The following is a 24,659-nucleotide window of genomic DNA, read 5'->3' on the forward strand; positions in this document are numbered from 1 at the left end:
GCTCTTTTGGGCAGGGCCCTCTTCACCTCTGTTATCGGTTATTGGTTGCTTTATATGTTACTCTGTATGCCCAATGTATGAAACCCACTTATTGTACAGCGCTGCGGGATATGTTGGCGCTTTATAAATAAATGTTAATAATAATAATAAATAATAACTTGGGTTTGTATAATATAGAAAGTTTTGCCCTTGATGTCTTATTTGCCCATATTAATCATCTGATTATTTGTTTGGATCATTGAAAAATTATTTTGGTATAGTTATTGGCAAGGTCTGGAATAAATATAAAACTTTGGGCAATGTTACCTTTTTCACAATATTGACCCTTCCTGTCCAGGTGATGTGTTTTATTGTCCAACTTTTTAACAGGTCAGATATATGTGATAACATTGGTCTTTAATTGTAATTTTATTCATTCTCCCAGATGTTTAATTTTGTCTGGTTTCCACTTGAAGGAGAAATTTGCCCTCAATGGGCTATTCACAGCAGCAGGCAGATACTTACATGGTTTTATTTGGGGTTTCTATTATTATTTATTACTGACAGAAATGTGCTTCCGCCATGTTTATGGGCTTATGGAAGTAAGACAACAAAAGAAGCAGGCATCATTCTTAGCTAATGCCATGATCTTATTCATATCCAGCCCCATTCTATATACAAGTAGTATAAGTAATAAACTATAGTAGCATTGTGTCCTAAATATGTATCTTAACCCATTTTGCAGTCAGTGGCCCAGGGAATATATCCAAAATAAGAGTTTTCTTTACCATGGAGTCCATGGAGTTATACAGGTTGATAATTCATTTTCTAGTCTTACTCTCCCAGTATTATGAAAAGACCCAATTTATTGTAAAGGACATTTGTGTTTGGAACAAGTTGGACCAGCAATTAAGTGCACAATACGGATAAATCTAAAGACCCAAACAGAAGACAAAATTATTCTGGAGAAAACTGACTTGATGGAACCTAATAATAATTATAATAATTAGGGCATGGTTAGCAATAAACCATTGTAGGTGTTTCCTAGTGAGGTGTCTCCTCCTGGTGTTCTGCTCAGGGTGGGACATGATAATGTTCAGAATATAGAAGAATTGAAGGGAAGGGAGGAAAGGAATAAAGACCAAAAAGATGAACGTATATAAATAAAAATAATCATGAATATGTTACTGAGAATCCTGAGGGTTAGCAATAATTCACTGTAAGTGTTTCCCAGTAAGGCCCCGGCGGGTGTTCTGCTCAGGGCGGAAGAGGATAATGTAGCACTTGGGAATGAAGATACAGCCCAGCAGCCCTGCACTGGAAGCCAGGATAGCGAAGATCTCCACAGCCACCATGTATTTGCCCTTGGTGCTCAGGTACGCTGGGATGAAGGACACCCAAACACTGCAGAACACCAGCATGCTGAAAGTGATCAGCTGGGCCTCATTGAAACTGGCTGGTAACTGCCTAACCAGGAAAGCAACAATGAAACTTAATCCCGACAGGAACCCCATGTAACCAATCACAGTGTAGAATGCAGAGACAGAGCCTTCATTACATTGTAATATCATCTTCCCAGTGTAAGTGTGAGTGTCATAGTCTGGGAATGGTGGGGAGGAGATCAGCCAGACCAGGCATATCCCAACCTGGAGCAGAGAGCAGAGAAGGACCAGGCAGAGGGACACTCTTGTTCCCACCCATTTCTTTATCTTGCTTCCCGGCTTTGTGGCATTAAAGGCAATGGCAACTGTGACAGTTTTAGCCAGGACACAAGAGACCGAAAGTGTAAAGTTGATCCCAAATGTAACTTGTCTGAGCAGGCAGGTCACTTTCTGAGGGCGCCCAATGAACAAGAAGCAGCAGAGGAAGGACAGTGTGAGGGAGAGGAGGAGGGAGTAGCTCAGGGTTTGGTTATTGGCCTTGACCACAGGAGTTTTGTGATATTTGATGAAAATCAGAAAAACTAAAATGACAGTAAGAGAGGAGAGAACCGAGACTGCAGCCAGAGACTGTCCCAAGGGATCCTCATATGAAAGGAATTCTGTTATTTTCTGGATGCAAATAGTTCTATTGTCATTGGGCCACTGATCTTCTGGGCATTGGATACACGTTTCCATATCTGTGGGATATTAGAATGAACATTAGAGAATAGTTACTGTTAGTAAGGTACTTGTATGGATTATTACTGAGTATATAAATACTGAGAATTCACCACACATGATACTCAGATAGTTACAGTGTAAGAGACATGTAAGGAGATAAGTCAAGGAGGACACAATTACCTAGAATACAAATTCCCAGAAAAAACAACTTCCCAGAAAAGCCAAATTAACCACACCCTCCAGAGAGTAACATACAGTGCCATATGCAGGAGATAAAAGGAAAACTATACCCCCAAACAATGTAGGTCTCTATAACAATATATTACATAAACAGCTCATATCTAAAACCCTGCTTCATATAAATAAACCATTTTTATAAAAATGCTATTGGGTAATCCTAAATAGAAAAATGCCATTTTAAGAATTAAGGGCCGCCCCCTGGGATCATAGGATTCACAGTGCACACAAACAAGCCAAGGCACACATACATGCTAGGCCCCATCAGCCAATGAATGGGCAGAGTTCTACCTTTTGCTGCCACACTACTTCCTGTTACAGTTAGAGCTGCATCACTTCCTGCCAGCTGATCTCTGAGGGAGCACACAGCCCATCACTAAATGGCGGCTCAATGGAAAGGATGTAAAAGGGCAATATTTATTGATATATATATTCCAGTTTGGTGAGATTCTTTAATAGGTCACTTAACATAATAGCAACCCCTGAGGTGGATATCGTACAACTTAATTCTTCTTTCTAAAATCAATTTAAAGTTATGGGCTTTTGTTCATTACATGTGCATCCCTTGTATCTGATGCAGGAGGGTCTCTGCCCATAAACATGAAACAACTGTTCCCAAGAGTCAGTTCCCAGTATATCACACAGTCTGTGTCTGCCCAAATAATTTGTTGAGGAACAACTTTGAGTTTTGGGTTTGGTGGGAAACGGACCTGTTGTGTTGGAGATGTGTCCCTCCTCGCAGGGCACACAGTCATAACAGCAGGAAAACTCTACTTCCCGGGAATTTTTCCGGTACCCTGGGATACAGCTGTCACTGCACACGGAGATTGGGATCTGAAACCAAACACCATAACAGCAGGTAATTGTGCTTCCTGGGCAAGTCCTGAAGACTAATAACAGCAATAGTTTCCATGAATATAGTATTAACAGTGGGGCTCCAGTCATTAAAAAGGGAATTAATGAGCTGAAGAGAGTGCAGAGACTGCAACTAAACTTGTAAAATGGATAAAATATTTAAACTATGGGGTTAGACTGTCAAGGTTGGGTTTGTTTCTATGGAAAAAAAAAGAAACAATGCACCAGAGTGTGTGTATATATGTGCACTGAAATTCATTTGGAGGAGTTGAACGTGATGGACTTTGGCCTTTTTCCAACCCAACGTAACTATATATCTATGTAACCCCAGGGCCACAGCACAGAAAGCAGCACATTTACCTGGAAACAAACAAGAGATGTGAATTTGCCCTTTCCCAGGAGCTCACCTCTGTATCATTCGGGTACCAAACAATGGCTCTGTCATTGCAAATCAGCTGATTGGGGTTCGACGTGTTGTACCTTCCCACTGTGATCACATTCAGTTCGTTGGTTCTGCGATCAGGGAACATGACCCAGTTTGTGAGATCATATTGTCCCGGAGCTTCTCCCTCCTTGTTAATATAAATCTCTTCTTGGGATGAAGAAAGTGTAACATGAACCTTTCTCAGCAAGTGATTCAGCTAAGGGGAAACAACACCACGGCATTATTTTCTTTATTCACTTATTAGTGAGAGATTTACAGGCAACTGATACAAAGGGAGCGGCTGCCGGAGCTTTTTTTTTTTTAGTTACTTATTTTATCATTTTGTCTTTTGTTTTTTTCCCTAAAAATTTTTATCAGGTATTCTGACCACTAACCATGCTGTAAAATGATTAATTTTGTTATTTCATTGATTTGCCTAATTGTATTTCATTTTTTTATTTTATTGCAGTTTTAGATTTGCATTGTTGTTTGTTGCATTTCTTTTGGCATAGCTTTGCCGTTTGGTAGTTTGGGGTAGAAAGATGTCCTTACCCCTGTTTGATTTGTAAGAATGTATACTTTCCAAAAATATCTGGTTTTCTCTGTACAGTTAGGGGGTGTTATGGCACATAATATGCAGTTGGGGGTTTTGTTTGCAGATTCTGAGTTGGCAGGTGAAAAAATTCATATGCACTACTTTTATTTGGGGTCTGTACATAACCACAGACTTTGGTATATCTATACATATTGGGCATCAAACTGTTCAGTAGTCTCCTGGTGTTGATATTTGGGGTGATTTGCCATTGTATGTAAAAACTTGTGTGAGATAAAAACGGCAACGTTTTTAGGTGACTTTCAGAAATGACATAAAAAATACTAACTTTAGGAAAGCTTTGCAGTTTGGTACTTTGGTGTAGAAAGGTGTCCTTCCCCATGTTTGACTTGTCTGATTGTGTAGTTTCCAAAAAAATATGGTTTTCAGGGGTCACCTTATATTTTTGCCTCTTTTACCACACATAAAACTGCCTGTGTGTTTATGAATTAGGTAAAGGTAAGCCATGAAAATAGTGGCACAAGGTATATTTTGGGGTCTATAAGAGCCATGTACTTTGATAAACCTATGTATATTAGACATAAAAGTGTTCAGTAGACCTCTGGGGTTCATATTTATGGTGTTTTATATGGTTACCTAATGACTTGTGAGAGAAAAGATGGTGCAAAGTGAAAGCTTTGAGTTGAGTTGATTTTCAGAAAGCTTCTTAAAATCGCCAATTTTAGGAAAGCTGTGCGGTTTGGTACTTTGGAGTAGAAAGACATGGGTACCCATTTTATATTCGGGGGAATGTGTACTTTCCAAAAATATATGACTTTCTGGGGTGAATGTACTTTTTTATAGCTTTACCCCACATAAAATGCAGTAAATGTGTTGATTTTCCAATAGCAAAAATGACAGAAATGATAGATCCTATGGTGTAACTTCACTTTGGGGCCCCTACATGCCACATACTTAGGTAAACGTATGCACATTGAGCATCAAACGGTTCAGTGGACCCTTGGGGTACATAATTAAGATGTTTATCTTGGTACCTAATAGTATGTGGGATAAAAGATGTGGCAGAAGTGAAAGCTTTGAGGTGAATTTCAGAAATCTCCTCAAAATCACCAATTTTAGAAAAACTTTGTGGTTTGAAACTTTGGAGTAGAAAGACATGGGTAGCTATTTTAGATTTGGAGGAATTGTGTACTTTCCAAAAATATATAGGGGAAAACTTTTTATAGCTTTACCCCCATAAAATGCAGTAAATGTGTTTATTTTTGCAGTAACTGAAATGACAGAAATGATACACCATATGGGGGTATTTTCATTTTGGGGCCCCTACATGCCACATACTTAGCTAAACCTATACATATTGGGTATCAAACTGTTGAGTGGACCCCTGGCATTCATATTTAGGGGGTTTTATCTTGGTACCTAATGATATGTGGGAGATAAGAAGCTGTAGAGTAGAAGCTTTGAAATGATTTTCACAAATTTCACAAATGTTTATAAAAACTGGTACATTTAGGAAAGCATTGCATCTTGGTAATTTGGAGTAGAAAGGCAGTTTTACCTATTCTGGATTCATCAGAATTTGTTCTTTCCAAAAATGTAGTTTTCTAGGGCAAACCTACTGTAAGTGGAATATTTGGCCTTGAAATCTAAATAATGCAGCTTTCTGGCGCAGCGCTGTGGGAAAGTTAGTAGGTACTGCTGGGAGTTTGTGGCCTATACAAGTGAGAAATCTCCATAAAACTATATATATTTGGTATTGGCACATTCAAGAGACATTTTAAAACTTGGAAATATTTCCAAATCAGTTGTATTTTCAAAGCCTATATCTTGTTACAGAAGTGGCATATTTTGAAAGCTAAGGTTGTCCTGAAAAAACGATATATATTATTTTCCCAGGTAAACTTAAAGTCCCCTCTAGGAAAGGCCTAAATCTTCAAAGAATACACTCAATTTAATAAAGTTTATATATGTAGTATGCTTACACAGTTTAATTAAACAATTTAATTAAAGACCAAAATCTTTACCTACAACAAGTGTTGACCTGGGTGTAAATACCCCAGGTCCCTTGCCAAATATTTCAAATGTTAGTACACAAGCAGTGAAGATCACATAAATATACACACACTCACCGATGCCGAAATTTGGTTCGGGTGCCTGGAGCCCCAAACCCGTAGCCCAAGGGAGCAAATTCAAATCTCTGAAGAAAACGGCTCGCAAAGCACCATGGTCAGCCACAGAAAGGGTAAAACTCGAACTTTATTTACATCCTTAAAAACCCAGAACGCCTGACGCGTTTCGTGCGTACCCACACTTAATCATAGGCATACATTCTGAGACAGTAATATAACAGTATATAAAGCCTATCAATTGACATCAAATGACATCACATGCTAATTTTTTTTTTCTTTTAACTTTATGGGGCACATTTACTATGGGTCGAATCCGAGTCCGAATTGGAAAAATCCGATTTGAAAACGAACATTTTGCGACTTTTTCGTATTTTTTGCGATTTTTTCGGCGCCTTTACGACTTTTCGGAAATTATCGCGACTTTTTCGGTACCAATACGATTTGCGCGAAAAAACGCGAGTTTTTCGTAGCCATTCCGAAAGTTGCCATTTTTTCATAGCGTTAAAACTTGCGCAAAAAGTTGCGGTTTTTTCGTAGCATTAAAACTTAAAAGGCGCGACGTTTCGCGCAAGTTTTAACACTACGAAAAAATCGCAACTTTCGGAATGGCTACGAAAAACTCACGTTTTTTCGCAAAAATCGTATTGGTAACGAAAAAGTTGCGTCAATTTTACGAAAAAATCGCAAAAAAACAATCATTACGAAAAAAACGCAATCGGACGCATTCGGCCCGTTCGTGGGTTAGTAAATGTGCCCCTATGTGTATATAAATGAAACAGAACGAAATAAAGAAAGGTAGACTGACCTGATATGTACAATTCTTTGGCAGCATCACTTTGAGGGAACATAACAATTAATATCAAATATAGAATTTAAACCATGTGGTTGGCGCGTGCCCAATGTAAATATCCATTTTACTTCCCTCTGCAAAAGTTTTCTCCACAGATTCCCACCTCGTTCATCTGGAAACCCCCTGTCAATAACCTGAATCTGCAGCAAAGCAACATTACTATTGCAACAGTCAATAAAGTGCCTAGAAACTGGACTATTACGTTTTTTTGCAACAATATGTGCAATATGCTCCCGCATCCTATGTTTAAGTGGATGAGTGGTACAGCCCTACTGAAAAAAACAAGTCATACAAGTCAACAAATAAACCACATGGTGTGTGTTGCAATTAGCGTAAAAGCGCATATCAAAAGAACACTTGGTCACAGTGCTTTCAAAAGCAGTGGAGCGCTTGACACATGCGCACATAATACATCTCCGCGCACCATAAGGATAAGTCCCCTTAATGTTAAGCCATGTAGCTTTAGCCTTCGCCGATTTCAAGACTGTTGGGGATAAATAATTGCCCATGGTGGGGGCTCTACGTGAAACAAATCTACAACCATCTGCTACCACAGGGGCTTAAAGAGAACTGGTAACACATTTTGAATGATCTTTTTGATGCTATAAAATTGCCCACTATATGTAGTCACAAAGATAGGAACATCTTTTTTGCCCTCCATCACAAAGGGCCCCCCCCGAACACCACCAGCCATCTCCCCGGATCTTTTACACAACAAAAGCCGCCTATCCATGTTAAGCGTTCTCTAAAAGGCTGGTAAAAGGTGTTTCATAGTGTAACCCCGACTTAGAAAACGATCCCTTAACTGACAGGATTGCTTAACGAAACTCAGTTCTGCAATTCCTCCTTAATCGACAAAACTGTCCTAAGGGAATCCCTTTGAACAAATGTCCTGGATGACAAGAGTCCGCCCTCAAAAGGGAATTCCCCGCACAAGGCTTCCTATAGACATCAGTTACAACAGAATCGCCGTGACACCTTAATTCAAGGTCCAAAGACGTGATCCGAGTTTTACCGTACTCATTGTGAATTTTAAATTTAGATCATTCATATTCAAAACTTCCACAAATTGTGAAAAAGCATATTCAGTGCGCCCCCCATACAAAAAGGAGGTCATCCACAAACCTCCTATATAACACCACGTGCTGTAATAAAGGTGCCTTACCCTCAAAGATGTGGGGTTCCTCCCACCAACCCATGTACAGGTTGGCATAGGTGGGTGCAAATTTAACACCCATTGAGGTCCCGCATCTCTGGAGGTAAAAGACACCCTCAAATTTGAAAAAAATGTGCATCAGTAAATATAAAACAACATCCAAAATAAAATCCTCTAAAACGCTATCATATGAACTATAATTATCCAAGTGATAAGAGATAGCCTGCAAACCTTTTTCGTGGGGGATGCAGGAGAAGTGACATCTATTGTACCCCAAGAAAAACCATCCTGCCACTCAAAATCCCCTAAAATCTGCAAAATATGTTTCGTGTCACGAACATATGAAGTCAAACGTAACACTAAAGGCTGCAACAAAATGTCTATAAATTCAGATAGTCTTTCATTTAGGGACATAATTCCCGACACTATAGGCCTACCAATCTTGTGCCTTGTGTACTTTTGGAAGGTGATGAAATACAGGGATCTTAACATTAGTGGGGATCAGATAATCCCTAATTTTTGTATTAATGAGACCTTCAGTATAGGCCTTAAAGATTAAGCCACTAAGAATCCGTGTAAAATCATCCGTGGGGTTAAATTTCAGAATCTTATAGGTGGAAACATCACTCAACTGCCGCATTGCCTCAGCTTTATAAGTGGCTGTGTCCAAAACTACCACCATCCCTCTTTTATCCGCACTTTTATTTACCAGGGACTTGTCTTCCCTTAACTGTTTAAGTGCCAAATGTTCACCTTTACTAAGGTTAGAGGACACATATTGATCATCTGTTTCCATTTTTAGGGCCAACAATTGTTTCTCAACTAAATCCTGAAAAACATCCAGAGTGTTACCCCTAGAGTGAATCGGATAAAAGTTGGAGTCAAACCTCAACTTATTTATGATGTCTCCAATCTCAACCCCAACTCTCTCAACCCGATGTTCAGAATCCTTCTGTAATGATTGTAAGACTTGTAAACATCGCTCATCCTGGAAATCAAATAGGGCACTAGATTGACCATCATTCCCCAAATCAGGTGCTTTAGACACTAATTGATGCTCCCTCTAGGAAAGGCCCCTAAAATGAAAGAGCACAAAATGTTCAAAAACTTTAGTGGGATCACTACTCAAACATCAGTATTTTTTCTCATCATTTAATTGTGCTGATATACTGTAGCCTTCTCATCATAATCTCTATCAGGAACTTCTCTCTTATCTGACTTTCAGATCACTATCTCTCTGTTATTTTTTAGGGATTGTAATGCTGGATATTCGTTCACTGTTGAGTTCTTTTTCTTACTAAATCCTTTACTTTCCTTCCCAGACAACTTCAAATCTTTCGACACCAGTGCATAAAACCTATCCAGAAATGGTCCATTCTGTCCTACAGGATAAAACAATGTGACTTTTTCTAATTATTATTATAAATAATCTGAAATGTATATCTAATAAAGTAATTAGCGCTACCCCTGCCCCAACCCCAGCTCTGCCTGCATTCTGCCCAGACCCATTTTGCCCTGCCCCTACCAAAATGCCTGCTTCACTTTTTCTGGCAGATATTGGAGAACTTTGGGTGAAGTTGTTATGTATTTCAATGAAGCAGGTATGTTAGGTCTTGAGTACAAATTAGTGACAGGGGGAGGTGGACCTGTTGCTGCAGGTGACAGGGTAGGAAAGTATTGTGGGTCTGCGATATTGTGGTTCGGGGTGAGAAAAGACATGGAAGGGAGCCAAGTCTGTATCATTTGGAGGTATTTCTTAAAGAAAAAGCAAAGCTACTGATGCAGATTCTTTCCAATAGATTAGCCAGAATAGGACAAGCTAGACCTCTATATTTATTCTGTAGAAAGCTTTACCATGCTGAGTAAACAGCCCTAAAAGCTCTCTGTATTTATTTAAGAAAGTTGGTACCATTTTAGCTTGGTCTGACACTTCCTGTCTGCATCCCTGTGCTGTGGGCTCAGATTACAGCAAACGTGTGAAGTGGAGGAAGGAGAAGGGAGGGTGAGAGAGAGAGAGGAGCAAGTTGAGCATGCTCAAGCACGAGCCCTGGAGGTTTGAGCTGAGAGAAGAAAGTCTGATACCTAAGAACATGTGTAAAGAACAGAAGTAAAGAAATACTGTGTTTCTATTGACAGAGGACTCAGAGCAACATTACCTTTGTGATACAGCTTACTTAGTTTTAACCTTTCCTTTTCCTTTAAAGGTTACCTTAAACATACTAAGTCCCTTCTCCTACGTGGTACCTGTGCCTGTTTTATATATGAATGTATATTTGTATGATCATTGTACTAAATAAGTATTTCAGCTGTGTTAAATAAACATCTATTTCCTGATTAAGAACCACTGGTGCCCATATTTCTTATACGCTGTACTGAACTATCTCTCCCTCTAATCAAAGAAAGTTTTCAAAATTAGAATAAGTTTTACATGTAAAAAGATATATCTAGTTATCTGGAAGCCACATATTTTGGGCACTGTACGTATATTTGTTCACATTTGTTTAGAAACTTCATGACTTTGTATTCCACAAACTCTTATCTTTGTTCCAAACACAATCTGCTAGATACCGTGCTGTGTATCTGACGTTAGTGTAAATGACATAGAATGACATTGTTCTGCAAAATTCTATATTGAAAAATGATAAATATTGTATATGTTGTTACAAACAAGTCAAATGGGTTGAGGAGACTGCCTCATATGTATGCAAATAGACCAAAGGGATTCTGGGAACAAATTCCATAATGCTCCCATTAAACCCACGTAAATAGGATTTTTTTAGGAGCCTTATGGAATTTGTTGTCATAATACTTAAGTGCAAGTTTCCCATTCAGTGAGATGCCTTGTTTAAAGAGTTAAAGGGAACTGCAGAGCATGGAGGCTTAAACCAATATCCCACCTTCCATGGGTTCAGTTCCCTCTCCAGTCGGGCTTTCTCTGTAGGAGCCCCATGAGAAGTCTTCTCTGAGAGCAATACATGTAGAGCCTGGGCCAACAAATACACAGCCTTGTACACACTGTAGGGCACTCTGAGATCCAGCTGTCTATAGTGAGGGATTGATGCAAGGGTCTCATTTCCAAGAGGGGAAGCATTTAGAAAGTCTTCACTGCCGGTTATATTACTCACATACGTTTCACTGTTGGCCATTTCAGTAGATAGGTCGCTTACAAACCCCAGCCATGCTTCTTGAATGAATATATCTTCTGGATACCGATCAGGGTTTGCAGAGAATAAAAAATCCTGAAATCCATCCATTTCTCTAGCAGCTACGGGAAAAGCCAAACTTCCAGCAAAGAACTCTGCAATCTCATATTGGAGAATATAATCCGTAAATGAAGATGAGACTGACAAAATCCAAGTTCTTTTAAAGCTAGACTCAATCTTAACGTATCTCAATATTTGCCAAAGCATACTGGTGGAATCACTGATTATGACAACTCTGGAAGTTGTTTTTAAAATCCTTTCAGCCATTCTGTCGTCGAACCTGCGATCCCATAAGTATTCATAAGCAAATTCCACACACATCCCATTGCTTGTAATCAGCTCTATTAGTTGTCTCTTTACATAATCTGCTTCATTATCTGCTATCATGATTCCCACCCAGGTCCAACCAAAGTGCTTCAGCAGCTGAATGAGAGCTTGATGGAAATATCCTACATTAGGGACCGTTCGGTAGACGTATGGGAACCTCCTTCTGTCAGTGAAAGTGACATCCGTGGCTCCGTAGCTGATCTGAAATGATTAATGAAAAGTTTCACATTTAAACAATTATTTCCCTCTTCCACTGAGCCCTGGGCTTGGTACATTGAAAGGCAAGGCCATAAAGGGGTTGACCATTCCTAACATGAGGAAATGCCCATGGGAGGTGATTTAATTGGCCCAGGGGTAGTGAGTGTAGTTCCTAATTGTGAGGCTAAATAAGGTGAAGGAGCTCATGGTTCTGTCACCTTGGACACCACCTAGTACCAGGGGTGGATGTGCTGGCAGGTCAGAAGACCTCTGTAAGGAGAAGCCAGGACCCTAAGTTAGGTTTGATACCTTAGTGCAGGGACCACCAATCTTTTTTTTACCCATAAGGCATATTCAAATGTAAATAGAGTGGGGGAGCAACATAAGCATGAAAAATGTTTCTGGGGTGCAAATAAGGGTTATGAGTGGCTATTTGGTAGCCCCTATATGGACTGTCAGCCTACAGAAGGCTCTGTTTGTCAGTTCATCTGTTTTTATTCAACCAAAACTTAAAAAAAATAAGGGCCTGCTTTGAGGCCACTGGGAGCAACATCCAAGGGGTTGGTGAGCAACATGTTGCCCCCGAGCCACTGTTTGGGTATAACTGCTTTAGTGAAATCAAAGAAAGAGACCTGCAATTGAGGGTTTCTAGTTAGTATCAGGTAGCTCCTGTTTTTGCAGGAGAGGGTAAGAAGCAGCTTCATTCTCCACTGAGGAGACTGAAGTGTGGGGGGTAGTTTCTTAGGTAATACCCCTCGTATTGTAGGAACTCTAATGGGTTGGACTCAGGTACATCTTATTAGAATGGCTCGAAGCACACTGAGCTGGTGTGAATATTACCCACTTACTTAAGTAAGTAGAACATAATTTTACTTCATGAAACTGTGGCAAAAATTCACTTTGACAAAAAATTTGCCAAGAAAAATTTTTTGTGAATCATGCGTTACTACTATTTATATTCGCTAATTAACACAATGCATTAAAATTAATGCCTTGCGATGATGCATTATTTGGGTACATGGGACATGCGTCTTAACGCATGCAAAAATACTTTGATGAATTGGTACTTAATTATCGCGTCAATTTAAATGCAAAAAAGCATGCGATAAGCGTTATCGGCCTTTAGTGAATCGGCCCCTTTATATGTTTGTATAAATGCATTTGGGGGGTCTTACTACCAGTACCTAGTATTGAGGTCCCAATATCCAGACTTAATGCAGAAAGTGAGGCTTTTGGACCCCCAGCACTTCTACCTGCTTCTTAGGCAGAGCACCAAGAGCCCTAGCCCTGCATGATTCCACCCTTTTGTCAGCTAGGGAACAGGACTATAGGGTGCCATTTGTCCAAAGTACATTTTGTCTACAAAAATACATTCTATATACAAAAAACAATCCCCAGTACATAGAATTAATGTATGGATAGATACACTGGTAAAAATATACAAAACACAAAACATATATTTTTAGTGAACAAAAATCAATTTAGTGCACAAAAGGATATTATTATAATACAAACTCCATTCTGTAAATTTTTACAAGCATTCTATCTCACAAATGTATAACATCCATACAAAAAAAAACAGTTAAAGTTACTTACCGAATGAACTATGTAAAACAAAACTTTGACAAAATCTATAATCATGTAACCGAATAGCATTCCATCTAGATTTTCATGACAAAATAGATGCCTGTGACAGAAAGCAAGATTCTATAGTACAGAATTCATTTTATCAACAAAATGAATAATCTGTTTAACAAAACTGATAAAATATCCATTCTGTGAAACAACACTGTCAATCAAATTCCTGAACCAATAAGAAACAAGCATATTCATTATCCAAAAATATGCAGGTTTTAACTGGAGTCACTTTAATTGTCTTCCCACCCCCCCAAACACACACACACACACATACATACATATACATACATACACACATACACACACACATATAGACACATATACACACACATACATACACACATACACATATACACACATATACACATATACACACACACACACATACATACACACACACACACACATATACACACACACACACACACACATATACACACACACACACATACATACATACATACCTACATACATACATACATATACACACACACACACACAATTGGCTTCCTCCTATTATTATGTTGGGCTGAAAAACCCACAAACTGTTTTTCCACTTCAGCTGATTCTTCCGCTTTTTCTTATTATTATTATTCTTAGCACCCCCCCATTTCTAAATGCTACTCCCCCTACAGTTTTATAGGTATGTAACACTATTTTGGCCAGGAATGGTAAATACCCAGGCTATTAGTAGAGCATGTGTTACATGCGACTCTCATGCACCAGGATGGGCCTCCGCTATGTGGGAGAAACTAATGGAGGATGTTGTTGAACTATACCTCCCACTGCCACTGTGTAGAGTAAATGATAGAATGGACACCAGGAGCTCTTGCAAAACAAAGGAACTTTGTCCAAGACAAAATGTGAGCATGCAGGGAAATCAATACTCACTCAGTTGAGGTAAACAGGCATGCAGCAATACAACTGATGATAAAGCAGATTGAGTATTTGAAGTATGGTGCCTTCCGGTTTATCCCTTCTCATAAAGAGGTTGGGCAGGGTAAGGCAACCAACAGAGTGACAGAGGCAGCTCAACGGTTTATCCCTCTCTGGGTAGAGGTAAAGGCAGGGTTAATTGCTGGCCCATGTCTCTGGCACTTCTGTATCCCTAAAATTTCCGCATTTCGCCATTGGTGGATTGTTTCGTGAAACGGATGAAAAAATTTGCAGTGGAAAAATTCGCCGCATATCCAAAAATTGTATGAATGAATAGTCACGGGCGACAAAATAATAGCCGTGTGACAAAATAATAGCAGCGGGCGACGAAATAATAGCCGCGTGACAAAATAATAGCCGCGTGACAAAATAATAGCAGCGGGCGACGAAATAATAGCCGCATGACAAAATAATAGCCGCGTGAAAAAATAATAGCAGCGGGCGACTAAATAATAGCCGCGTGACAAAATAATAGCCGCATGACAAAATAATAGCCGCGTGAAAAAATAATAGCAGCGGGCGACTGAATAATAGCTGTGCGACAAAATAATAGCCACATGATGAAAGAATAGCCGCAGGCGGCAATTTTTTTTGACGTGCATCATTTTCGCAGTTTCGTGAATTTTTCGGCGAAGCGAAACAGGACAGATTCGCTCATCACTAATCCTGACTGACTTTACTTTCCTAGAAAGTGCTATAATATTAATTAACCTGTGCTTTCTCTACCTCATTCACGGGGCCCTGTCCCCCGACTTGATCTAGATGGTATGGCTTTACTGGGGCCTGTTGCTGCACCCAGGCTCAGTGACTGATGCCTGAGAGCAGAGGCAGCCAAAGAGGAAGCCACTCCTCCTTGCAAGACACTATATCAGTCTGCAGGGGGAGTGGTCAACCAGACTAAACCTATAGGGAATAGTGTTTCAACTGTAACCTGAGTACAGAGTGCTTTACCCAATAACAGTAAAGGTGTGAAGAGGTAGAGGTATGAAGCCATAGGGAACTTAACCCTATGGGTCCCTACAGGTACAACACCCAAACTCTCCACACTTCTTCATCCTATAGTGAAGCAGGTTGCTTGTGCTTTTCTAAGCGATCCCGCCCCCCATCTTTTTGTGGCGCCGCTCTGAACCCCCTAATTATCCCATTGACTTTGACTGGGAAGATTTTCAAACTGCTTACAGCTTTGAAGCTACACCCCCCCAAACTTGAATAACATAATCATGGGGTCACCCTGAATAAAACAGCGACATTTGTTGGATGACCCATAGTGGGTGGGGCCAACAACAGCCAATCAAACTTCAATCATTGACTTTAATGGGGAAATTGAAACTGCTGCCAATCTTACAGCTTTGAGGCCACACCCCCCAAACTTGAATCACACAGTCATGGGCTCAGCCTGAATGAAAATATGATGATTGTTGGATGCCCAAAAGGGGCCAACAACAGCCATTCAGATTTCACCTATAGACTTTATACGTTTAAATTTAAACTGCTGCCATTCATTAAATATTAATACTAAGATCCCCAAAGCTAGTCACCAGGTAACTGTGGTTTAGAGTTAGAAAAAGTGGGTGGAGCCACCAACAGCCAATCAGATTTTAACTATTGATTTTCAATGGGGAAATCCAACCTGCTGCCATTCTCACAATATGAACACCAGGGTCATTAGGGGACTGCACTTTTAGGTTTTAAATAGTGGGTGGAGCTACCAACAGGCAATCAGACTTCACTTATTGAATTTTTTTGTTTAAATTTAATATACTGCCTTTCTCACACTATTTATGCCAGGGTTCCCAAACTTTGCCACCCTACAGATGCAGCCAAGCTCCTTTAACATGTTGTTGCATTATGTCTCTACCAGTTAATGCAGGGAAAAATAAAAATACCAAAATTAACCATAAGGTGGCGCATGGTCTATGGTGTTTTCTATTGTGTTTTGCTGGCAAGTCTTTGCACTCTAACACCATCTAGGGGCAGGATTTAACATTAAAAATGGTGTCTGGATATGGTGAGACAAAATAAGAAAACTTGCTATCTGTATCTGTATGAAAGCTTAAAATCTCAACCTTCTCAAGTCTTCTCCATCCTTCTTTAGCTCTTTGATCTTGTAACTGAGTCTGAAGTTTCCCAGCTTCTTTTGTTGTCTTCACTTACAACTTGCTTACTTGAGCCTATCACCTTTACTGACTGTACCCCAGCAATTACTCCATCTCTTATCCATATGTATTCAATTCCTCTATAGCTTCTAGTACTTTCTCTATTTTATTTTATTATATTTTTATTATTAGATTACTTTCTCTGCACCCATGATCTTCTGTGCCCCATGCAGTCTGGTTTTCAACCTGCACGCCCCACTGAGACACCTTATATAGAGTTGCCAGTAATCTCCAGACTGCCAAGGCCAAATTACACTACTCTCTACTCTCATTCTCCTGAAATTACACCACCATTATTGTTCCTGGTCTGTGTTTTAGCAGAACTTTACAGTTTGTTACTTTGGTGTAGAAAGACATCTTCACCCATGTTGGGTTTGTCAGAATGTGTACTTTCCAAATATATTTAGTTTCCTGGATGTCTCTGTACAGTTGGGGGGGTTACTATGCATAATGCGCAGTCATGGGGCTCATTTGGTAGAAACTGATTTGGAAGACGAGAAAAATCCATATGCACAAGTTTCATTTAGTGAGGGGAGAAAGTCACAGTACGGTACCTGAGGGTAATGGTAAGGCCCAGTGAGGGGAGAAAGTCACAGTACGGTACCTGAGGGTAATGGTACAGCCCAGTGAGGAGAGAAAGTCACAGTACGGTACCTGAGGGTAATGGTACAGCCCAGTGAGGGGAGAAAGTCACATTACGGTACCTGAGGGTAATGGCGCGGCCCAGTGAGGGGAGAAAGTCACAGTACGGTTCCTGAGGGTAATGGCATGGCCCAGTGAGGAGAGAAAGTCACAGTACGGTACCTGAGGGTAATGGTACAGCCCAGTGAGGGGAGAAAGTCACAGTACGGTACCTGAGGGTAATGGTACAGCCCAGTGAGGGGAGAAAGTCACAATACGGTACCTGAGGGTAATGGTAAGGCCCAGTGAGGGGAGAAAGTCACAGTACGGTACCTGAGGGTAATGGTACGGCCCAGTGAGGGGAGAAAGTCACAGTACGGTACCTGAGGGTAATGGTAAGGCCCAGTGAGGGGAGAAAGTCACAGTACGGTACCTGAGGGTAATGGTAAGGCCCAGTGAGGGGAGAAAGTCACAGTACGGTACCTGAGGGTAATGGTACAGCCCAGTGAGGGGAGAAAGTCACAGTACGGTACCTGAGGGTAATGGTAAGGCCCAGTGAGGGGAGAAAGTCACAGTACGGTACCTGAGGGTAATGGTACGGCCCAGTGAGGGGAGAAAGTCACAGTACGGTACCTGAGGGTAATGGTACGGCCCAGTGAGAGGAGAAAGTCACAGTACGGTACCTGAGGGTAATGGTACAGCCCAGTGAGGGGAGAAAGTCACAGTACGGTACCTGAGGGTAACGGTACGGCCCAGTGAGGGGAGAAAGTCACAGTACGGTACCTGAGGGTAATGGTATGGCCCAGTGAGGGGAGAAAGTCACAGTACGGTACCTGAGGGTAATGGTACGGCCCAGTGAGGGGAGAAAGTCACAGTACGGTACCTGAGGGTAATGGTAAGGCCCAGTGAGGGGAGAAAGTCACAGTACGGTACCTGAGGGTAATGGTACGGCCCAGTGAGGGGAGAAAGTCACAGTACGGTACCTGAGGGTAATGGTACGGCCCAGTGAGAGGAGAAAGTCACAGTACGGTACCTGAGGGTAATGGTACAGCCCAGTGAGGGGAGAAAGTCACAGTACGGTACCTGAGGGTAACGGTACGGCCCAGTGAGGGGAGAAAGTCACAGTACGGTACCTGAGGGTAACGGTACGGCCCAGTGAGGGGAGAAAGTCACAGTACGGTACCTGAGGGTAATGGTATGGCCCAGTGAGGGGAGAAAGTCACAGTACGGTACCTGAGGGTAATGGTACGGCCCAGTGAGGGGAGAAAGTCACAGTACGGTACCTGAGGGTAATGGTACAGCCCAGTGAGGAGGGAGATTATGTTGGAAGAGACAGATGACAGATCTCCAATGAAACCAGCCAGGATTCCCCTCCTCTCACAATTATAATTAGGAACTAATTCCTTCCCTCCTGACAGTACTGACATGACACCCCTCATTGATTGTCTCTCTATTCCCCTTGTATTATACACCATATATCCCAGGGTGATGTTGGGCAGAATGTCAGCTCTTCGGTTTATCTCTTCTATGGCGAACTTGAGTGCCATGTAGTGATGATAGTAAAATTTAGCATTACTGTAAGGGAAAGTATATTTTTCTCAAATTCAGTACCAATTCCACACTGTATGACACAATGCACATTAAATCAGTATATTTACACAATATTCAATATTCTATTTGTCAGGTAACAGGGAAGTGAGAGGTGGGGAGAGGCCTGGGGAGACACACACAGTACCTGGCAATAATTTTACATCCCAGCGAGGGGAGATCCACACAGGGTGGAACAATAGTCCCAGTACAGGACTTGGGGGCAATGGTACAGCCCAGTTGGCAGAGACACCCACATACTGTATATGTGTAACTGACTTCCCCAGGCAAATGGCGGCACTTGGGGGGAAAGTACATGAGTGAATGTGAATGTGCAAGCTCTCAGTGGCACAATGGCAGCAACTCCATGCTTTCCTGCTTGGCTGTACCACTGCCAGTATCTCTTCCCCATCTGGGGGTCTCCTTGGGAAATCACATGACAATGACCCTATAAAATGCCATCTCCATCCCCTCTTCCCTGCCTCTCCCCCAGAAACAGGTTTCAAAGGAACTCCATGTTGGGGGCCTCTGTCTCCCCTGTACCAGTTTGGCTCTATTGGCAATTTAACCCAACTCCTGTAAATTGCTGTCCTGCACCCCTTCTCCCTATTTGTATATAACTACATGTTTAATTCTGTATATCACAACAGGGCCATTCTGATTCAGCTTTTCTTCATTTGTATTTACCAGAACATTAACCTTTTTTACACTCCTTTATGGGGCCCTTCTGTCTTTTCTCTCTCTATTTATCCAAGAGCTGCCTATATATGCTACCTACATGACTCACTTCAATCAGACAATTTCTCTCCTCCAACTAAAGACCCATTATATATCTTATTCTAAACTATGTAACCCTTACTAACCTGGACAAATGCCTATATTCATGGTTTTCTGCCTCCCAGTATGTAGCTCTGTAAGCCGCTGATATCATGCACATCCCCAAATGCCGTATACCGTATCTCATTGCTAAGAGGGAAGACATTGGCTTGTAGGATGGAAACCTGGTTATTAGAGCTTTCAGCAAATTCACTGGGTACAGAAAGAAGACACAGAAGAAGCTTTGGGGGACCTTCACTGTTACATCTCTGATCCTGTTGGCTCAAGGTATTAGATAACAACATTTCCTAATCCATAATCCCCTTTAATCACAAAACATACATAAAAAGTTGTAAATCTGTTGGCCTCTCCATTATCATACTACCGGAATTTATCAGATCTTTATCAAAGCTTAACTGCATTATTCCTCCCAATACAATGTCCCCAGGCTGGTACAGATGTTGACTTGAGAAGTAAGCCGTTAAAGCGCATTTTGAATTAAATTTCCCCTCAAGAACAGTAGAGACAAGTAGGATGATGATGAACAGAAAGAGGCCACCATGACAGGCCAAGGGGAAAGGGTTTCTGTGCATGTTGTGCCGGTGGCTGAGCAGAAGGATAATACAGAGCACAGAGCGTTGGGATCAGTAATGTAATAGCAGCAATCTGTCTGTCTGAGCAATGGGAATTATCAAGGATCAGCCACAGGCTCCCAGACACATGGAAGTCACCAGCCTTTCCTATTCCCCATGTTTCTCTATTCAGGTAAATAAATAGGCAATAAATGCCTCACATCTCAGCCTCGGTGCTGAGCAGCAATGGGAATCTGAATACTCAGAAGCCTCTGTTTATATAACAGATCCAGTACATTCGCTTCTATACCCTGTATATTATAGTAACACTGATTTGTATTTGCTAAAACAGAGAATTCCCTGGGCTTTTTAAATTTACTGTGTAAATGTATTTACTGTAATTAGTAAATCAACAATAGTTTCTCAATTCTCTAAATAAGGAGAAGCAGATAAATCAGAAATGTAGCAAATGGTTTATACAGTATATGTACGGCCGGGCAATCTTTATGTCAGCCAGACATTGACTTCCAATGGGGGAGTCCAAGAATTTTATTAATGGTCAAACAATATTTAGAAAATGGGGGGCACCTTCCATTAATCAAATAAAAGCTAAAGAAGGTCAAATATCAATATGTAACTCAAGGAAAAAAAAGAAAAAAAAATGTTGCACCTCCTCCTCTTTTTTCACATTGGTAGCATATCAGATTGCCTTATTAAGACTTAACCTTTATTGAAATCAAACAATTAAAGAATAATAATAAGGATGTGTTGTGCTAACCAAAATAATACAATTACATTAAAAATGAGGTTTAGGCAGGAACCATCTAAAAGCCCAACTGGAAAGTCAACTAATGACAACCTATCTGTAGTATCTTATTGGTGTGGCTGCTCTGAGAAATCCACTGAAGGATACCTTCTTAACCTTTTTAGTTTTAGCAGAATTTCACATTTTGTTTTTTTCAGGAGAACCTGAGCTTTCCAAATCTGCTTGAGTTTTTGTGTATTTCCACTTTTGGAACAAGACTTAGAGCTCGAAATACAAAAAAAAAGAAAAAATGCTATTTTTCATGATATAGGGATTTTTACCAGAAACATATTTTATTTTATAGACAAAAATTCAACTGATTTGGAAAGCCTCATGTCTCCCGAATGTGCCAATACCTGATATGTATAGTTTTATGGAGAATTCTGACTTCTATAGATCAAAAACTCCCAGCAGTAAATTACCAAATTTTTAAAGCATTACAGCAGAATACGGCATACTTTACATTCCAAAGCCAAAAATCCTGGAACATTAGGAGTACCCCAGGAAACCATATATTTTTGAAATGTACAGTACACATTCTGACGAATCCAAAATGGGTAACCATGTCTTCCAACTATCTAAATATCTAAATAATTATGAAAATTCTAAAAAAAATCGCCTCAAAGCTTCCATTTTCAAGCACCTTATCTCCCACATAACATTAGGTACCAAGAAAACACACCCTAAATATGAAAGCCAAGGGTCCACTGAACAGTTTGATGCCCATTGTGCATAGGATTACTAAAGTATCTGGCATTTAGAGACCCCAAAAGGAAGTTAGTGCATACAAAGTGTTTAAGCTGCAATATAAGCTACTGGCATATGTATTATGTGCCATAAGACCCCCTAAATGCATATATTTACCAAACTACATGGCGTACAGGGGCACCCAAATAAAAATAGTGCACATGAATTTTCTCCTATGATGCTCCGGCTCGTGTAAATTTTGCACCTGTTATGTGTATTATGTGCCATAAGACCCCCTAACAGTATGGACACCCTAGAAAACCATATATGTTCCGAAAGTACACATTCTGACAAAACAAAAATGGGTAAATACATCTTTCTACTGCAAACTACCAAACTACAAAGCTATGCTAAACAGAATGGTTTTTATGACATTTCTGAGAATCATCACAAAGCTTGCATTTTGCCCCTTTGTGTATACCACATTTAGTAATGTACATAGTTACATAGTTACATAGGGTTGAAAAAAGACCATTGTCCATCAAGTTCAACCCATCCGAGTAAACCCAGCACACAACCTATACTTACCAATCTATACACTCACATACATAAACTAATCTATAGGGGTGACCTCTGGTGCGTTGATTGTTTTTATGGGAAAAAAGAACATCCCCCATCTGCCTATAATCCCCTCTAATGTACTTGTACAAAGTAATCATGTCCCCTCGCAAGCGCCTCTTTTCCAGAGAAAACAACCCCAACCCTGACAGTCTAACCTCATAGTTTAACCCTTCCATCCCCTTTACCAGTTTAGTTGCACGTCTCTGCACTCTCTCCAGCTCACTAATATCCTTCTTAAGGACTGGAGCCCAAAACTGCACCGCATACTCAAGGTGAGGCCTTACCAGGGACCTATAAAGAGGCAAAAATATGTTTTCATCCCTTGAGTCAATGCCCTTTTTTATACAAGACAGCACTTTATTTGCTTTAGTAGCCACAGAATGACACTGCCTGGAATTAGACAACTTGTGATCTACAAAAACCCCTAGATCCTTCTCCATTAAGGATCCCCCCAACACACTCCCATTCAGTAGATAGTTCGCGTTTATATTATTTCTACCAAAGTGCATAACTTTGCACTTATCAACATTGAACCTCATTTTCCAGTTTGCTGCCCAGTTTTCCAATTTTGTCAAATCGCTCTGCAAAGCGGCAGCATCCTGCATGGAACTTATAGTTTTGCACAATTTAGTGTCATCAGCAAAAATAGAAACATTACTCTCTATGCCCACCTCCAGCAACATAAAACACTCTAAATATGAACTCCAGGGGTCTACTGAACAGTTTGATGCCCAATATGCATAGACTTACCAAACTATGCGGTGTACAGAGGAAGCCAAATTGAAATACAGACAAAGACAAAATGTCCATGTGCAAAGACAAAGTAACAAAGAACAATGTGAAATGCAATAAAATTGCTTAAATCCCCCAAAAAATCACTAAAATCAATGGGTTTTTTTTGCCTAGTAATATCTGCAGTCAGAATCACAGTGTGTGTATTTTGGCTAGGGCAAATAAGTTTTACAGATAAAGTCAAGTGAACAACAACTATGCATAACTGAAAATGCAATAAAATGGCTAAAAATGCAATAAAATTACAAAAAATTCACCAAAATCCCAGAAAATATAATAAAAACACCAAAATAATACACAAAAGTTATTGCACAGTGCAGTTAGCGAATGCGCTATCCGCAAAGGCAGGAAAATAAACTATGCAATAAAAAAAATACACAAAATTGCATAAGTGTGTGTGTACATGTGGCAAAATGCGTGTTGTGTGCGTGTGCAAGTATGTGTGAGTGCTGTAAGTGCTGTGAATGTGTAACACCCCCCCCAAAATGTATATGTGTAAGTACAAGTGTGTATTTGTGTAATAAGTGTGTCTTTGTATGTGGCACTAACCTGGGGACAAGAAGCTGGTGATCGCAGGAGGGACACAGGAGGGACCCAGGGAAAGCAGCTGCAGTCTTCTCTGTCGGATCCGGTGAGTGGGCGGGGGTGAAGGGGGAGAGCAGGAAAAGCCAGGCATGTAGAATCTACGTGTCTGGCTTTGTAAGGGTGTCCGCTGTCTGCATGGGCTCGATCAGAGCACGTGGGTCCACACGCAAGTGAAACAATTCAGTGTGCGTCTTGATGCAAGTGTGTCCTTGTGTATTGGCACCATCCTGTTAGTTTAAATAGTCACCTAGAATCCACCATCTTTGCTTGGTTATCAAGTTTACTCTTGTGCCTGGTGTTTTTCCTGATCCTGCTTCCTTGTTTTTGAAGCTTGCCTGACCTTTGCTTCTGAACCTGTTCTGCCTGCCTCGACCTGGACCTCTCTGACCATTCTCTCGCCTGATCCTGTTGCACCTCGTTTGGCTCTCCGGTCTCTCTCCACTTCCGTGCTTTCTGTTCCCATCCTCAGCCAAGCCTCCGGTAGTGTGGGACGTTTGTGGGCTTGCTTACATCGACTTGTCTTCCTGGCCTTGACAGGCTTTTCCTATGGGGCCCTGGGCCCCAGTCCTGTCCGAATATGGCAACTTCTCTCTATAATGATGCTCTTTTGTTCGCTCTCGACACCCTTGCTCCTTCCACCACCCGTAACTTTCGACCAGCTAAACCCCAACCCTAGTTTAACATGGCACTTCAGAAAATGTAGTTGACCAGCTAAACGCCAGTGGAGGAGTCACAAACTGATCCTGAATTTATCAACTTTAAGTTCATGCTCTCCTGCTACAATTGAGCTCTATCGATAGCTTAACAACTCTACTTCTCTCCTTTAATCT

At 40.7% G+C, this 24,659-nt stretch overlaps 1 protein-coding gene across 1 annotated transcript; it reads right to left on the minus strand.

Annotated features, from left to right (window-relative positions):
* Window positions 1–923: 923 nt before the first annotated feature.
* Window positions 924–24,292, minus strand: LOC100490900 (vomeronasal type-2 receptor 26). Its single transcript, XM_012954500.3, has 5 exons — window positions 24,170–24,292; window positions 11,183–12,016; window positions 3,581–3,814; window positions 3,029–3,152; window positions 924–2,098 (listed from the first exon to the last, which is right to left on the minus strand). Exons 1-5 carry the CDS (start codon window positions 24,290–24,292, stop codon window positions 1,194–1,196), a joined length of 2,220 nt encoding a protein of 739 aa, XP_012809954.2. The 3' UTR covers window positions 924–1,193.
* Between the last annotated feature and the right edge of the window lie 367 nt (window positions 24,293–24,659).

The sequence above is a fragment of the Xenopus tropicalis genome, chromosome 2 (assembly GCF_000004195.4).
Source record: "Xenopus tropicalis strain Nigerian chromosome 2, UCB_Xtro_10.0, whole genome shotgun sequence".
NCBI lineage: Eukaryota > Metazoa > Chordata > Amphibia > Anura > Pipidae > Xenopus > Xenopus tropicalis.

Excerpts from the sequence above, each read along its gene's own strand:
- LOC100490900 (XM_012954500.3), bottom strand. The coding sequence starts at position 24,292 with ATGGGAACAGAAAGCACGGAAGTGGAGAGAGACCGGAGAGCCAAACGA. Across the intron at positions 12,017-24,169 it reads GAACAGGTTCAGAAGCAAAG|ATCAGCTACGGAGCCACGGA; the intron begins GTCAGGCAAGCT and ends TAATCATTTCAG. Across the intron at positions 3,815-11,182 it reads GGGAACTGAACCCATGGAAG|CTGAATCACTTGCTGAGAAA; the intron begins GTGGGATATTGG and ends GTTTCCCCTTAG.